Source organism: Piliocolobus tephrosceles, chromosome 9, assembly GCF_002776525.5.
Source record: "Piliocolobus tephrosceles isolate RC106 chromosome 9, ASM277652v3, whole genome shotgun sequence".
NCBI classification, from domain to species: Eukaryota; Metazoa; Chordata; class Mammalia; order Primates; family Cercopithecidae; genus Piliocolobus; species Piliocolobus tephrosceles.
Genome location: NC_045442.1, coordinates 7,765,992 through 7,783,906, shown reverse-complemented (window position 1 = coordinate 7,783,906; position 17,915 = coordinate 7,765,992). Strand labels below are relative to the sequence as shown.

Sequence of the window (17,915 nt, the reverse complement as noted above, 5' to 3'; positions counted from 1 at the left end):
CTGATATAAATAGATGAGTTTTAAAAAGTTAGGTTATACATTCACATTGTTCAAAAACTATATCAAGCCCCACCCCCCATGCTTGTGTGAGCATCTTCCTCCCTGTGCCACGGTCTCACACATTCATGAGGCTGGTAGCACACACCCCTTACGCACCCCCACCCTGCCAACCATTCTTCGTAGTTTCTTCTTGTACTGTTCCAAAATTTTCTCAAGCATCTATAAATGAATGAGAATACATTTTTCTACATGAAGGCCTTCCCCCAATTTTTGTAACATTCTCAGTAACAAATGAGATACATGTTGATATTTACCTTTATACTATTTATTGGGTTTAATATTTGTAACAATCATTTTTTCTACTGAAATAGCAGGTTGTGTCTACTTGTCAAACCCCAATATGAGAGATGTGTACAAAAGCAACAGACTGATATAAAAAGGTACGTGAAAAAATTAGCAAACCAAAGCATGATAAATGGACGAAGCACTATAAAATTACTGTGCTGGTTTACATAACTGTATCTTTAATGTATACTGTGCTAAATAGCCTATAGCCACGTTTTAAAGAGTTACAGGAACAATTGCCACACATTCAAAGAACAAGCATTCACTACAGCCTCCCGATTTGACTTGATGGGAGGGACAGGAGAATGAGTCACTCTGCCACCACTTTTCCTGCCTTGGATTTGTAGAGGATTTTTTTTTTTTTTTTGGTCTAATTTGTTTTTCCTGTCACTGCCCTACTAATGTACCTGCTTATAGGCCATGAAAATAAAATGCCATTCACCTTTTTTTTGTAAAACTAAAATAATCACATGATACTTATTCTTTGGAGGATTTAATATGTGCTAAATGGAGGACTAGAGAGTTACCTTATAGGAGAATCACGGGGAACAGGGAAACTGCGTTTTGAAGACGATGTGGAAGGTCAGGATGGGTGGGTTCCAGGGCATTCTACCTGGAAGAGCTGAATAGCTTTACACTGAGAATTACTTTATGTGTTAAATCTTCTGGCCATCATTATCCATTGTTGGCTATTTTAACAATTTAATAGTTATTCTTAATTTTTCTCATATGAAACTGTAAATGGCTGTACTAGAAGCTGTCATTACTGTTCCAAAAAGTGAAGGGGATTTTCTCTACAAAAGGAAAGAAAATGGCACATTCACATGTAGGTAAGTAGCTTCTGGAAACATCTTCACTGCACAGAAATGGTTCTCAGCATGGGGCTCTCAAACTTTCTTAGAGTGCCATTTGTTTTAGTATCAGAGTTTTCAAATAGGTTTAAAAGCAATAGATGTCAATAGGAACTTTAAGGTGAGTTAAGAGAATTTTGTAATTATAAGTTGATTTTCTATGGCTAACTTCCCCTTCTAATTAGAACAAGACATTGGGTGGGAGGTCCTCTGCTGGACTCAGGCTGGTGGGGTTGCTCTGGGCTGTGGCCCTGGAGAAGGTTGGGCTTTGGGCATCCCTTGGGTGGGCCTTGTAGGGACAGCCACACACTGCAGCAGTCACCACTTTGGCTGATCTAAAGTAGCAACGGAAATAGCAATTTGGCTGTCAGAAACTGGAGATGCATTGGCCTGGGGTTTGACCTGGGAAAGGGGCTTGTGTCTGGGTGATAGGGAAAGGTAAACAGATGTATTGGCCACTGGCTTCCTGTGGGCAGCTGTGTTGAATCAGCCTGCTGCTGAGTCACAGGGAGTAACTGCAACTGCCTAGGGCTGGCTTTAGCATGGGAGGAGGAGGAGAAAAGGGGTCCTGCAGTGTCCCCCAGCAGCCTGTCATAGTGTGTGAAACTCCTAGCCTGAGAGCCCCACCTCTGGTCAGCACTAGTGTTGGTAGACTTCTGGGAGGGTTTGTGACTTTCAGCTGGGTAACTGGTGTCTGGCTGGGGCCGTCTTGAGTGCAGTGAGGAAGGATCTCCAGCCTGAGTGTGCTGTGGGCAGTGAGGAAGGATCTCTCAGCCTGAGTGATAACGTAGGGGAGCCCTGCATATAGCAGTTTTGAAATGAGTACACCTCACGAGGAAAGTCTGCAAGAGGTCAGGGTGCATGAGAAAGATCTAGCCCTGCTGCCCTGTCACTGCCTTGTACCCTTTCTGCTGCTGGGGGTCTCATTGGCTCAGAGTGCTTAGTAAACATCAGTGGCAAAGGGGCAGGAGGACGCTCAGCCCTGCCAGTCGGCCCAGCACCAGCCTCTTTTTAGCACCGTGGAGACCATAGGCTCCTAAGAACATTCTGACACAGTGTTAGCAAGGGTTTTTTTTTTTTTTTTTTTTTTTTTGAGGATGCATTGATGTATTGATTTGCCAGGGAACAATGGCCTACAGTTCAGCCTGAGAATTCTCATAAAGTTAAGAAGGCATAAAAATGTCCCCCCCGAGACTCGTCAGGAGTATTTACTCTCCTACAGTTTAATTTGCTGCTTTTGTGGTTTCTGTGATGTCATCCCACATGTGTAAGCTGGAAAAATCCACCCTGGGAAGTGTAACCTCCTGTGTGTATTTCCACAATGGAGAATGTTAGGCTTTGTTTCCCCCGGTTGCTACACATCTGATTACATGTGTCAGGCAAACAAACTTAAAAAATTTCAGGAGACAAACCTTTCAGTGGAATTGCCTGGAACCTATGAAGTGAGGTCATAGAACCTACAAGTATAAGAAGATGTAGGAAGAAAAGTGGCCTCTGGGCTACTTTGTGTCTAGTCGCATTGACTTTCCAGGTGATGGCCTTATAAAACTCAAACCACCTCTGTTATTCATGCCTATACAATCTTTAAAAAAATACTAGATTGCCATTGAAATATGTAAGTATTAATTTTTTTGTTGTTGTTTTGAGGACATAAAAAAGTACTCCACCCCCCTGCCTCCCCCCACCACAAAACACCCTGGTTATTGGTTTGTCTCCTAAGTTACGTTATAATGGAATTTGCTGTTAAATATGCTTCACTTGATAAATATTGCATCTTGGAAGGATTAATACTGTCTGTATTGTAAGGGAATATTAGTTTAAATATGTTCTTATTCAGAAATAAAATGCATGGCTCTATAAAAACAAATTAGTACTGTAGCGATAAGAATGTATCATCAGCCACGGCCTCTAAGTGGCCATTGATGACATGGCATAAGATCACAGTTTTAACCTCCTTTAATATCAAACTCTTCCTGGCTCTCTGAAATAGAAGCATAGGAATTACAGCTAAGAACAAAAAACAAAAGATAAAACTCAATTCATATCCTCTTATAATAGGAGGAAGGGCTAACATGCCAGATCTAAGGATTTGGGCATCTAAAAAGACAATGCCCCCATAATGCACCATAAAATTCTGTAAACCTTTTTAATAGTATATATATATATATATGTTTGGCCTTAGTACAATTACCAAGTGTAGTATCAGTTACAGTAATTCTGTATGTATCTCAGCAGTATTATTTTCCAGCATGGCTTTACATTTTTAAGAACTTAACTATAGAATAAACAGATGCATGCTATAAGAGTTGGAATGTATTAGAGCTGGGTTCCCTTTTGTGTGTGTGTGTGTGTGTGTCACATGTTTACTTAGTTTATCCATAGTCATGAATACTATGTTGCCTAGATAACAGTGGGGAACACCGGGAAAGTGAGATGCAGTTTTGTTTTCTGGAAGGCAAACCAAGATTCTTGGTACATATTTTTCTTTCTGTTTCAAGGCATAGGAAAACTGTTGACCCCCAAAAGAAGCCCTTCTCATAATACACTCAGAGTGAATTATGTAACTGTTGTCAATTGTCTCCTAATGTGAAAACCAGTCATACATGACCCCTCCAGAAGACACTTCTCACTCCAAAAGTGAGAGGCATCATGACATTTTACTTTATCTGAGTATTTTTGTATTTCTCATGCCATTAGTCATCTTAAAGACCTTGTGAAACATGGCTCCCTAGTCAGGCATTTGAAGAGTGAAAAGTTCAAGGGGATGCTGCCCAAGCCAGCATCTCACACATATTTAGGAAGTTGATAAGCAGGTTGATTTCTTTATCATGTTCTGTGATGCTCAACAGGTAGGTTACAAGTGTTTAAGAAATAGGTTCAGACTCTGTTAAAAGCATCTTTTAAAGATTCCTGCAGCCAAGTTGGAAAAAGAGGATGCCCCATAGAGAAGGCTCTTTGTCCAATATCTACGAATAATGATAGCAGACGTGAGCTATACCCATGAATATCATATTCCATTTGGTTGCAGTTTTTGCAAGCATAAAGAGTCTGCCTAATTTTCAATAAGTTGAACTTTGCAGTAAAAGGAGATTTTTTTATTGACAGACTTGATTGACTAAATCTGGTTAATGGTTCACATCTGAAAATAGTTGTGGTCCCATGGAAAGCCTCATCTGTCTGAATATATGATCGTTGTGTTACAGTTTGTGGTGATTTGCTCGGCTCCAAGCAGTACAGGGAGGTGGTGGTTTGCAGTGCCTGGGCAGTAGGTTTCTTGTAGAAACACCACCTTTCCCAGTCTAAATAACCTACTGGTGGCAGTGCTCTAGAAAGGACAGCCAGAAAAAGAAGTGCTTGGCATTTCTATCAAGCACAGCCTTGAGCCAGACATGCTCATGGCTGGTCAACTCAGGGTCAAGTTCCAGCCTGTCTAGTGTTCCAGTCTCTATCCTGGTGTGGCTACACCTTAAAATTCCTGTCTGCAACCCAGGTTCTCTCCAAAACTTCCTGGCCAGAAGCCAGATTTCTACCTGCTATCCCAGAGCTGTCCCTGGGAGCTTGCCTGCCAGTTGTCAAGGGGCACAGGGCCTCCCTGAAAGCCAAACACAGCCTGGACCTGAAGCCCCTTGGCTCTGGCCTGAGATAGGGAATCTAGAAAATCAACTGAGGTTCCACTTGGGTGGGGTCTCTTGAGCTGCATCTGGTACCATAAGCACAGCTGGGGGTAGGTGAGGGACTGCTTTCCAATAAGGCCTTGATCAGAAAGCAAACACATCCTGTCCAGAATCCCATCAAGCAGGATATTTCAAGTTCACTAAAATACTAAAAGCACAACAAGCCTTCCGCCATGGAAAACTCAGTGATGGTAAAAATGCCTACCACAGCGCACTGCACTGTAATCAACATTCTGCATAAATTAATAATTTACAAGTACCTGAGCAAGTAGACAGAGCACCATAGCACAGCACAGCACTGACGGCAGTAGCTCAAAGTTCTTATAGTAATGATGTTTTAAACATTAAAAAAATCCTAAAAGTTGGTACAAAAAAAACTCCAACTGGAGCTGAAAGATAGTGCAAACTTCTGTCTTCACTGTTGAAAAAAGGTATCGGCTTCTCACTTAATGTAGGCGGTGTGGGTAGATCTGGGCACTTGGTGTGGATATTGTGGAGCAGGTCTGAATGAAGAGAGGAGGAAAAGAAAGATCAGAGCCCTTGAGAAGTGATTCTGAGGATAGAGAGGTCTGGGGCTGGAGATGTATTCTGACAGGCTGAAGGGTTTTCTGTGTCACGTAGCACTGCCCCTCATAACGGCAGCTCTCCAAAGCTGCACTTCCCACCCACAAGTCGGCTCTAGAACAGCACTGTCCCACAGAAAAAATGTGAGCTACGCAAGAAATTTTTCTAGTAGCTACATGAAAAAAGTAAAGAGAGAGGTGAAATTAACTCTAGTAATACATTTAACTCAGGACACCTAGAGGATTATTTCAACAGGTCATCAATAGAAAAAAAAATGATAGTTGACATTTTAGGGTACTAAGTCTTCAAAATACAGTAAGATTTTTACCAGGCACAACATGCCTAGCAGTTCCTGTATCCCGCAGCACAGCTCCAGAGCACAGGGAGCAAAGGTGGGCACCCAGTATCCCTCAAAAATGAAATGTGCAGGACAGGACCAAAATCAGCAACTGACAGAGGTAAGATCAGCCACGGCTTGAGGGCATTTCCGAAAAAAGGCTTCCCCTCATTGTGTTCATGTAGTGTTTCTTCCTCAAATAGAACAAGAACAATAACTTCAAGATCAACATGCAAACCACAATGAAATAATTAAGATGCTATGCAATTTTTCTCTATGCAGTCGGGAATTAAGCAATTGTCCTGACCCTTTGACCGCCTTTATCTCTGAGATTTATTAGGCAGCTCTTTCTTTCACAGGCCAAACATTCTTCCCAAGAGCTGTAATGAAATCACTCCAGTGTGTCTTCTCCTTCAGAGATCCTGAACCCAGGGCCTGGCCAACACAGTACCTTTGGTTCTTTTGAGCTCATAAAGCAGGCTTCCTGCCAAGAGGGCATGTGTGTCAGAAGAGTACTTTGGCTTGGGTTTAACTCAGCTGCGTGTTGGTAAATGTTTAACAGTCCATGGGGTTGGGGGCAGGAAAGCCTGATTTGCAGTGTTTGCCAATTTCTATGGTGTAAATACTCCCCCTGTGGCTGATTTCAAGCTACTGCCTGATGTCACTAAACATGGAAGAGATGCAGGCAGCTACCATGACCTAGGTTTTCTGCCATACAGAAATGATGGTCAAGTGCAATCTCAAGAGCACGGATAATTACAGCAAAATGGAGATTAAAACATGGAGTTTTGAGCACTTATTACCTTTGTTTCTAATATAACGTATAAATTTGTATAACTGAATCCTTACTATTGGCTAGGTTTAAATTCCTGGAAATTTGTTAGCTCTCAGCAACCAGGGTGAGCTGGCTCCCCCACACCATGGGGTTAGCTTCCCAGCAGAGGTTGGGATTGAGGTCTCTGCCTTTCTAGTGGACTAAGGAGAAGTTGTAAAAGGTGATTCCTTTTGCCCGTTGTCCCTGTTTTCCCAGCGTCCTGCTGCTGGGCAGCTGCTTTGCCTTACTCCCCATATGTCCCTTGCTCCAGCTGTGTGCCTCCAACCCATCTAATGTCTCAGGGCCTCAGGGACTGGGCAGAATCTGCTGAGAGTTGTGGAGGTGGGCGTTGAGATGGTTTGAATCTGTGTTCCTGTCCCAGTCTCATGTCAAATTGTAATCCCCAAAGTTGAAGGTGGGGCATGGTGGGAGGTGACTAGATCAGGGAGGCAGATCCTTCCTGAATGGTTTAGCACCTCCCCCTTTTCTCTTTCTCCTGCTCCAGCCACGTGAAGTGCTTGCTTCCGCTTCTGCCATGATTGTAAGTTTCCTGAGGCCTTCCCAGAAGCATGTGCTGCTATGCTTCCTGTACAACCTATGGAACTGTAAGCCAATGGAAACTCTTTTATGAATTACCCAGTCTTAGGTATTTCTTTATAGCAATGCGAGACTAACACAGGTGTCCGGTCTTCATACTGTCATGCTACTTGGTAGCTCTTCTTTTTCTTTGTGTCTTCCAGGCTTGGCTTTCTCAGGTACTGTAGTTTTATGGCATCTTGATTTGCCCTCTTAGGTCCACTGTGGCTGTTGATAGGCACTGTGTGGTGATGTCTGTGATTATAAGCTTGTGGACTGCTTCCTTCCCGGTAATTGTCATGTCTATTTTATGGTATTCCCAGTTGTAGGGAGAGCAGGAAGCATGGCCTAGGCAACTGCACCCCTGTCCTGGCTTGGATTAGCCGTGGTTGGTCCTACAAGAGTTAGAGAGAGACATGGCGTGTCACACAAACCTGAGGGGTGCCAGGCGGAGCCCGGTCTCCCGCTGTCCTGGGGTCCTGGCCAAGGCATGGGTGAGCCGAGTTGTTCTGGCCAGAGGATCTGCAGGCAGAGGCTTCTGAGGGGGGTTTGGCTTACAGGTCCCCTGCAACAAACATAGCGTTAGGCAGAGTCACTTTCCAGGAGCCAGCAGAAGCCCCTGAGAAGCAGGGCCTGCCACTTGGCACAGGCCCTGATTCCTGAATATCATCCTCTCACCATACAAGGTGGGTGGAGGCTGAGCTCTGTTAACCTTCTTGTCAAAATTTTCTCTTAACATTTAAGACTTATCCATGGATCACAGTTATAAACACTCGACTGTGGGGCTTCTGGGCTGTCCCTGGGCCCTGGGGTAGAGTTGATGGGGTTTCTCTGCCAATGTCACCCTGAGAACACACACTTTCCTGCGCTTTCTAATCACCCTAAAATGAGAAGTTGGTGAAAATCTTTTCAACATCACATTCATTTCTTCAGTTTTGTCAACATCACATAGCAGGACTCGTTCATCTGTGGGTGGATTAGATGGTGAGGATGGTCGTGCTCAGTCGGCCACGTGCAGGCACTATTCCACATGTTGCTCCAGATGGCTCCGTGAAATGCACCGAAGTTCCTCCACTAAATACTTTCTCATAAGCTCAAAGAATTGATGCAGTGGTCTGAGGGGCAAGTCGTCAAGTTTTGTAAACACACTAAGGGGCAGGGCTGTGTTGACCAGAAGCCTGTGAGGGAGTTGGCCAGGGAAGGTGGGGTTATTCCACACTGGGTTTTAGCCAAAGATGATGCTTTGGGACTTGTGCAAGTCACTTGACCTCTTTCTCTGGAAAATGTGGGGAAAAAGACCTATCTCAGCATTGTTATGAGGATTAAAGAAAATAATGCATAGAAAGTTCCCAGCACACACTTCATAGTTATTAATATCAGCATTCCTTCATGCCACAATTTAAAAATGTTTAATAGAAATAGAAAAACGGCAGGGCGTGGTGGCTCATGCCTGTAATTCCAGCACTTTGGGAGGCCGAGGCGGGCGGATCACCTGAGGTCAGGAGTTCGAGACCAGGCTGGCCAACATGGTGAAACCCCATCTCCAGTAAAAATACCAAAAAATTAGCCTGGCATGGTGGCACGTGCCTGTAATCCCAGCTACTCGGGAGGCTGAGGCAGGAGAATCACTTGAACCCGGGAGGTGGAGGTTGCAGTAAGCTGAGATCGTGCCACTGCACTCCAGCCTGGGGGATAGAGCAAGACTCTGTCTTAAAAAAAAAGTGTAAGAACACATGCCGCTTTTTTTCATGGGGCCCCTCCTGTGGATACACATGAGAGAGGGGTTCATTGGAGCTGTGTGCAGAAGTCAGTGTTGGACACATCGCTGCTCTTGGCCCCAGGTGAATGTGGGTGCCATGTCTTGTCCTTGAAGCCTGGAAATTCATCTTCATGAATGCATAGAACATCTGTCAGAAATGGTGCTAGAACCTCCAAGGAGACAGAACACCCCTAATAAATGCTCCAATCCACCATCATAGGACCCAGTATTCCTTATATCTAGCAACACTCAACAATGATTTCAAACACTTGAATTCCTCTCACAGTGCCAATCACATGAAATGACATTTGGCAGTTGGGGCTCAGCTGAAAGAATGCAACAATATAATCACCATTTAACATATGTTTGTAAAGCATAGGAAGCTACCACAGAAGTCTGTAAACCACAGGTGTGTGGAAGATAAGCTGAGTTGGAACAATGGACACATTGGGCTAGGAAAAAGTCCCAGAACAAGGGACAGACTTAGAAGTGACATTTCTACATTAGTTTTCATTAAAGGAAACATCAAATAGAAAACATCCCCTAGCTAGGAATAAAGGCCGTATAATGTGCCCAAGAGCATGGTTTGTTTATATATTCAACCAGCTCCACATACACACACACTGTCCTCACTGGTAGAGAGGGGGGGGATGGTCATAGTCCCTTCCTCTCGGGTGGATGTGAAGGTTAAATGAGATATTGAGGCTCCTAGCACAGGGCCTGGCGTGCACTAACCCATGAGTGTTAGCTACTGCTGGATTAGAGTTATTAATGGAGTGAATTTACCACCAAAAAGCACTGTACCCCTACTAACAAACTTTGGATAATTAAGATAACAAATCAAGCTCCCTTTCCTATAGGTAACAGAAAACCATGAGCGAGACATTAGTGCGTCATGTAAAAATGGATGTACGCACTCATCAAATTGAAATAAGCAATACTAGTTTTGCTAAGTATGACTAAGCTGTCTTGACAATAAAGATAACGTCAGGTTTTTATTGCAATGCTGGAGGAAAAAGTGAGGTATCTATCACAATATATTTGAATTTATCATGGAAACATAGAAGATAATTAGGTGAGCCATTCATTCTAGTTTGCCTGGGACATTCACAATTTGTTTATCGTCCTGTTTAATTATTAATCACTCTCAGGCACATCTCCTACGTCAGAAGATAAATTATATGGTCACCATAGTGAAGAAAACCCAAATGGCTGAGATGCTGATTGAAGGGTCTGTCCTCCAACCTGGGGATCAGTGCAGGCACCATCTGCTTCCTCTAGCCATGGCCAGGACATGGTTTGGATGGAAGCATGAGACAGGTTGCAAGCAAAGATGTTGCCTAGGTAAGATGCTGGCTTCCTGCCAGGGCTTAACTGGGACAGAATGGCCATGGAACAGTGGGGTTAATCCAAGAAGATGTGCCTTCACGTCTTAGACATTAGGCATGGAGGTGTGGAACCTATGATGCAAGAAGCACCAGCTGCACATTTTGACCTTGGAGGAAAGGATGAAATTGCCATGCTCTTTTAGGTGTTGCTTTTCATTCTGCCTTTGCAAAACCTGAACCTGTCGCAGAGAAGTTCAGTGTGATCGCCAAGCATCATCTGAAGGGAGCTGAGCAATGACTCTAGGCAGATCGCTCACACATGATAAACATTTCTTTAAATCTATTTTCATTTTAAACAAGGAAATGAATTCAAACCTCATTCTTATGCCCTCTTAACTTCTTCCAGATATTGAAGAAAAATCCAGGTATGCTATTAAATAGGGCTGTTCCATTCTTCTATTTTCTGCTCATGTTCTGGTAATAGCCACATATTTCAAATTTTTTAGAGGTTTCAAAACAATTTTAAATCCAAATATAACCACTTTGCCTTGACCAGCATCATGAAGAAGTCTCAGCTGTTATCAACTTCACATGGTAAACGAGAGTAAACATGCCCTGCTTATCCCGAGAAATCTCTGCAGGAAGACTGGAATTCATCACAGGAAAATGCCAGAGATGCCCCAGAGATCCCTGGTGAGCTCATACAGGGCTGGGGCGGCATCAACATGTTTCACTGTACAAATTCGGTCTACCTCTAGCTAAAAAGAGTTGTGGGAATTATGGCTATAGATCAGAATATAAATGTTGCAAACCCTAATGTAGGCACCATGGAACTTGCCAAAGTTGATAGGCGGGCCTTCCCTTTCCAGTAACATGGTAGGCTCTGTTGTTGTGCTGTACCCCTTCTCTGATAACCACCAAGAGTTACAAGGCAGTAAATGTTTAAGTGAAAGCAGCAGCGTGGAGAGGGAATAGTTACTGAAGATGGAGGCATCTGGCAAGTTAGGGAAACCTAAATGTGGGTTTTGATACTCTTTCCCAGTGAGGAATACAACCGAGGTCAAGACACGTGGGCAGAAACCAAATGTCCAAGTTTAATGAGAGAGAATTCTCTTCCCGACTCCTCTCCATTCAAGTTGGGCTCTACAGACGAGACCTCAGGTTAAGAATCTTCTAGAAGTAAATGCATACTATAATCTATCCCCAGGTTACTATAAGGAGCATTCTTCTGGTACTTGACAGACCAAGGGAGGAAAATAAACCTGTCCCACAAATTTTCCTTGAGGACTTGAAGCTGAAATCACATCACCTGAGTAGTTCAGTAAGCTCCAAGCCATTTGAAGTGGTCTCAAACTAGTACTGCCCCCAGGCACCTGGCAGAGGCAAAATAACCCTTTATGGAAGAATACACCTGCATCCTAGGCCTCGAAGAACTATAATTAAAAAAAAATGAACTCATGGGAAAAAAGGCATACAAGGAAACAAGGCACCAGGAGTGAGAAGTGATAGAAACTGCAGCAGTAACATATCCAACGACTTCAGATTTTGGGATTATTGGGAAAAGTTTTCTTACTATATTTAAAGAAGTGCAAGACAAGCTAGCACAGTTGAATTAGAACCAAAGAGAACTTCTAGAAGTAAAAAAAGTACAACATAGATGAGTGCAAATTGCATGAAGTACAGTTTGATACCATTATGTAAAGTTTAAAACACAACTATATTCATGGATACATATTTATACAAAAATATTCAAAATATTCTATTAAACAACAGTGATTGTATCTGGAGGGAGGCTAATGTAGTGACTTTAATGTTTTACTTTTTTAAAGTGATAGAGTATGCATATTTCTGAAATTTAGGCATATACATCTAGAAAGATGTGAAACAATGGTTATTTCTATGTAGACTAAATGTGAGTAAATTTTAGTTTTTACTTTTCTATATTTTAAATATTTTAAAAACAAAAAATAAGTTCAATCTTTGGGCCAAGGAGGAAAACAGAAGAGAACATGTAGACTATTTAAAAAATACAAAATACACTACAACTTGGAACCAGTGAGCAAGGTAAAGCAATGTTTAAAGGAAAGTTCCTAATAATATTTTCAGATAACTATCACAAGGTCCCAAAAGGCAAGTACTATTATTTCACATTTGTAGAGGGGAGATTAAAGTCATGTTTCCAAGATCTAATTCATATAAGACCTTGAGCTGATTGAAGGTAGAGGAGAATGAGAAACCAGACAATCTAATAAAACATAGGCCAATGCCGATCAATCAAGGACAAAATAAATGGTATTAAGGATTACTACTAGGTAGTCATCTAGAAAAAAAATTTGATTATACACTAAGTGGGATTGATTAGTGAAACAAATAGACACACAGAGAACAACAAAAAAACCCAGGGTGAGGCGATGGCCTACCTGGGAGTAACACGCAGCCAAGGGAACCCCCACCATGGGAAGTGGTACAAGAAAAACTGAGGCTACTGGGGTCTGCAGCAGACCCCCAGCAAATTGCAGTAGCCTTACAGAAGAGTGGCCAGACTGTTAAACAGAAAACAACTACCTCATCCAAAGGTCAGCAGCATCAAAGATCAAAGGTAGCTAAGCCCACAAAGATGAGAAAGAATCAACACAAAAAACTCAAAAAGCCAGAGTGCCACTTTTTCTCCAAATCATGGCAACAACCTCTCCAGCAAGTGCTCAGAACTAGGCTGGGGCTGAGATGGCTGAAATGACAGAGTAGGCTTGAGAAGGTGGGTAATAAATAACTTTGCTGAGCTGAAGGAGCACGTGGTAACCCAATTCAAAGAAGCTAGGAATCATGATAATACAGGAGCTGACAGCCAAAATAGCCAGTTTAGAGAGGAACATAACTGGCCTGTTAAAGCTAAAAAACACACTACACAAACTTCACAATCACAAGTATTAACAGCAAAACAGACGAAGCAGAGGAAAGAATCTCAGAGCTTGAAGACCCTCCTTCTGAAATAAGATGGGCAGACAAAAGAGAAAAAAGAATGAAAAGGAATGAACAGAAGGTCTGAGAAATATGGTATTATGTAAAGAGACCAAATCTACAAGTGATTGGAGTACCCGAAGAGACAGGCAGAACAGAGACCCCCCCCCAGCAAATTGCAGCAGCCTTACGGAAGAGTGACCAGATTGTTAAACAGAAAACAACCCACAAAAATCCAAAGGTCAGCAACCTTGAAGATCAAAGGTAGATAAGCCCACAAAGATGGAAAACATACTTCAGGATATAATCCAGGAGAACTTCCCCTACCTGGCAAGACAGGCTAACATTCAAATTCAGGAAATCCAGAGAACCCTGATAAGATACTCCATGAGAAGACCAACCCCAGGACACATAATCAGATTTTCCAAGGTCAAAATGAAAGAAAAAATGTTAAGGGCAGCCAGTGAAAAAAACCAGGTCCCCTACAAAGGAAAGCCTATCAGACCTCCCAGTGGAAACCCTACAAGCTAGAAGAGATTGGGGACCAATATTCAACATTCTTCAAGATTTTCCAACCCAGAATTTCATATCTGGCCCAATGTCATCTGGATAATGAAGAAAGACCCATTGGTGTGCTGTCTTCAAGAAACCCATCCATGTGCCAAGATACACATAGGATCAAAATAAAGGGATGGAGGAAAATTTACCAGGCAAATGGCAAACAAAAAAGCAGGGGTTGCAATCTTGGTTTAAAGAAGTCTGTTTTGTCAGAAACTAACAAAGATCAAAAAAAAAAAAAAAAAAAAAAGGCATTGCATAATGTAAAGAGTTCAGTAGGAAGAGCTAACTATCCTAAATATATGTGCATCTAATACCACCCAGATTCATAGAGGAAATTCTTAGAGACCTGCAAAGAGACTTAGACTCTCACACAATAATAGTAAGAGACTTTAACACCCCCCTGACAATATTGGACAGCAAATCAACAAAGACATTCAGGACTTGAACTCAGCTCTGGAGCAAGTGGATCTGTTACATGTCTATAGAACTGTCCACCCAAAACCAACAATCTACATTCTTCTCATTACTACACAGCACTTACTCTAAAACTGATCACATGATCAGAAGTAAAACACTCCTCAGCTAATGCAAAAGAACTGAAATCATAACTGTTAAACAGTGTAATCAAATTAGAGCTTAAGATTAAGAAATCTACTAAAACCACACAACTCCATGGAACCTGAACAACCTGCTCCTGAATGACTCTTGGGTAAATAATGAAATAAAGGCAGAAATCAAAAAGTTCTTTGAAACTAATGAGAACAAAGAGACTATATACCAGAATCTCTGGGATGCAGCTAAAGCAGTGTTAAGAGGGAAAGCTATAGCACTAAATGCCCACATCAAAAATGTAGAAAGATCAAGTTAACAACCTAACATAATCAAAGAACTAGGGGAACAAGAGCAAATAAACCCCAAAGCTAGCAGAATACAAGAAATAACCAATATCAGAGTGGAACTGAAGGAGATAGAGACATGAAAAACCCTTCTAGAAATCAATGAATCCAGGAACTAGTGTTTTGGAAAAAATTACTAAAATAGACCATCAGCTAGACTAATAATCAAATAGACACAATCAGAAATGTTAAGCGAGATATCACCATCGATCCCACAGAAATACAACTATGGGATAATACTATAAACACCTCTATGCACATAAACTAGAAAATCTAGAGGAAATACACCCTCTGAAACAGAACCAGGAAGAAACCAAATCCCTGAATAGCCAACAATGAGTTCTGAAATTGAGGCTGTAATAAGTAGCCTACCAACCAAACAAAACCTAGGACCAGACAGATTTACAGCTGAACTCTACAAGATATACAGAATAGAGCTGGTACCATTTCTGCTGAAACTATTCCAAAAAAAATTGGAAAGAAGGGACTACTCTCTAATTCTATGAGGCCAGCAGCATCCTGATACCAACATCTGGCAGAGATACAACAAAAGAAGAAAACCTCAGGCCAATATCCTTGATGAACATTGATGCAAAAATCCTTAACAAAATACTGGCAAACAATCTGGCAGCACATCCAAAAGCTTATCCACCACAATCAAGTAGGCTTCATCCTGGGATACAAGGTTGGTTCAGTATATGCAAATCAATAAATGTGATTCATCACATAAACAGAACTAGAGACAAAAGCCATATGATTATCTCAATAGATGTAGAAAAGGCCTTCAATAAAATTCACCCCATAATGTAAAAAAAAAAAAAAAAAAAAAAACTCCCAATAAACTAGTTATTGAAGGAACATACCTCAAAATAATAAAAGCCATCTATGACAAACCCACGCCAATATCATACTGAATGAGTAAAACCTGGAAGCTTTCCCCCTTGAAAACTGGCATAAGACAAGATGCCCTCTCTCACCACTCCTAGCCAACACAGTATTGGAAGTTCTGGGATAGGCAATCTGGCAAGAGAAAGCATATTCAAATAGGAAGAGAGGAAGTCAAACTATCTTTGTTTGCAGATGACATGATCCTATATCTTGAAAACCCCATTGTCTCAGCCCAAAAGCTTCTTAAGCAACTTCAGCAAAGTCTCAGTATATAAAATCAATGTGCAAAAATTGCTAGCATTCCTATACACCAACAGGCAAACCAATAGTCAAATCATGAATGAACTCCCATTCAGAATTGCCACAAAAATAGTAAAATACCTAGGAATGCAGCTAACAAGGGAAGTGAAGGACCTCTTCAAGAAGAACTACACCACTGCTCAAAGAAATCAGAGGACATAAACAAATGGAAAAACATTCCATGCTTATGAATAGAAAGAAGCAATATGAAAATGGCCATACTGCCCAAATAGATTCAATGCTATTCCCATCAAACTACTACTGACATTCTTCACCAAATTAGAAAAAACTAAAAATTCATATGGAATCCCAAAAGAGCCCAAATAGCCAAGACAATCCTAAGCAAAAAAACAAAGCTGGAGGCATCATGCTACCTGACTTCAAACTATACTACAAAGCTATGGTAACCAAAATGGCATGGTACTGATACAGACACATAGACCAGTGGAACAAAATAGAGAACCCAGAAATAAGACTGCACACCTACAACCATCTGATCTCCAACAAACCTGACAAAAAGCAATGGGGAAAGGATTCCCTATTTAATAAATAGTGCTGGAAGAACTGGCTAGCGATATGCAGAAAATTGAAGCTGGACCCCTTCCTTACACCATATACAAAAATCAAATCAAGATTGATTAAAGACTTACATATAAAACCCAAAACTATAAAAACCCCAGGAGAAAATCTAGGCAATACCATTCAGGACATAGGCATGCAAAAAGATTTCATGACATCAAGAGCAAAAATCGACAAATGGGATCTAATTAAAGAGTGTCTGCACAGCAAAAGAAACATCAGAACAACCTACAGAATGGGAGAACATTTTTCAATCCATCTGACAAAAGTCTAATAACTAACATCCATAAGGAACTTAAATTTACAAGAAAACAAGCCCAGTAAAAAGTGGGCAAAAGACATGAACAGACACTTCTCAAAAGAAGACATTCATGGAGCCAACAAACATGAAAAAAAGCTCAACATCACTGATTAGAGAAATGCAAATCAAAACCACAATGACCTACCATCTCATGCCAGTCAGAAAGATGCTGGTAAGGTTGCAGAGCAAAAGGAATGCTTTTACACTGTTGGTGGGAGTGTAAATTAGTTCAACCACTGTGGAAGACAGTGTAATGATTCCTCAAAGACCTAGCAGCAGAGATACCATTTGACCCAGGAATCCCATTATTGGGTATATACCCAAAGGAATAGAAATCATTCTATTATACATGCATGCACATGTTCATTGCAGCACTATTCACAATAGCAAAGACATGGAATCAACCTAAATGCCCAACAATGATACACTGGGTAAGAAAATGTGGTACATATACACCATGGAATACTAGGCAGCCATAAAAAGGAATGGAATCATGTCCTTTGCAGGGACATGGATGGAGCTGGAGGCCATTATCCTCAGCAAACTAACGCAGGAACAGAAAACCAAAAACCCCATGTTTTCACTTATAAGTGGGAGCTAAATGATGAGAACACATGGACACAATCAGGTAGCGGGAGGAGAAGTACATCAGAAAGAATAGCTAATGGATCCCCAGCTTAATAGCTAGGTGATGAGATGATCTGTGCAGCCAACCACCATGGCACGTTTACCTATGTAACAACCCTGCACATCCACCCTGTTGGGGGAATCAGCCCCCAATATTTCAACGTAGGTGCTTTTCTATTTTCCCTAAGTGTTGGCTGGTCTGAGAAATAAAAGGAAAGAGTACAAAAGAGAGAAATTTTAAAGTTGGGTGTCTGGGGGAGACATCACATGTCGGCAGGTTCCATGATGCCCCCTGAGCCACAGAACCAGCAAGTTTTTATTAGCAATTTTAAAAGGGGAGGGAGTGTATGAATAGGATGTGGGTCACAGAGATCACATGCTTCATAGTGCAATAAAAGATCACAAGGCAGAAGGTCAGGGTGAGATCACGAGGTCAGGGTGAAACTAGAATTACTAATGAAGTTCCATGTCCCGCTGTGCACACATTGCTATCGATAAACATCAGGGTTCAAGAGCAGAGAACTGGTCTGATTAGAATTTGCCAGGCTGGAATTTTC

At 41.7% G+C, this 17,915-nt stretch overlaps 1 protein-coding gene across 5 annotated transcripts in view; it reads right to left on the bottom strand.

Moving 5' to 3' along the window:
• Positions 1 to 309: 309 nt before the first annotated feature.
• Positions 310 to 17,915, bottom strand: part of ADAM12 (ADAM metallopeptidase domain 12) — a 370,747-nt gene continuing 353,141 nt past the window's right edge. For 2 of the 5 annotated variants that reach the window (XM_023224458.3, XM_023224462.2), the window contains exons 22-23: positions 7,596 to 7,726; positions 310 to 5,373 (exon numbers count right to left, since the gene is read on the bottom strand). In XM_023224458.3, the coding sequence (XP_023080226.2) occupies positions 5,313 to 5,373; positions 7,596 to 7,726 (192 nt within the window). In that variant the 3' untranslated portion in view covers positions 310 to 5,312. Of the gene's footprint in view, positions 7,557 to 7,595; positions 7,727 to 7,760; positions 8,438 to 17,915 lie in introns of those variants that run through there. The other 3 variants (XM_023224459.3, XM_023224460.3, XM_023224461.3) reach the window with 3 other exon arrangements.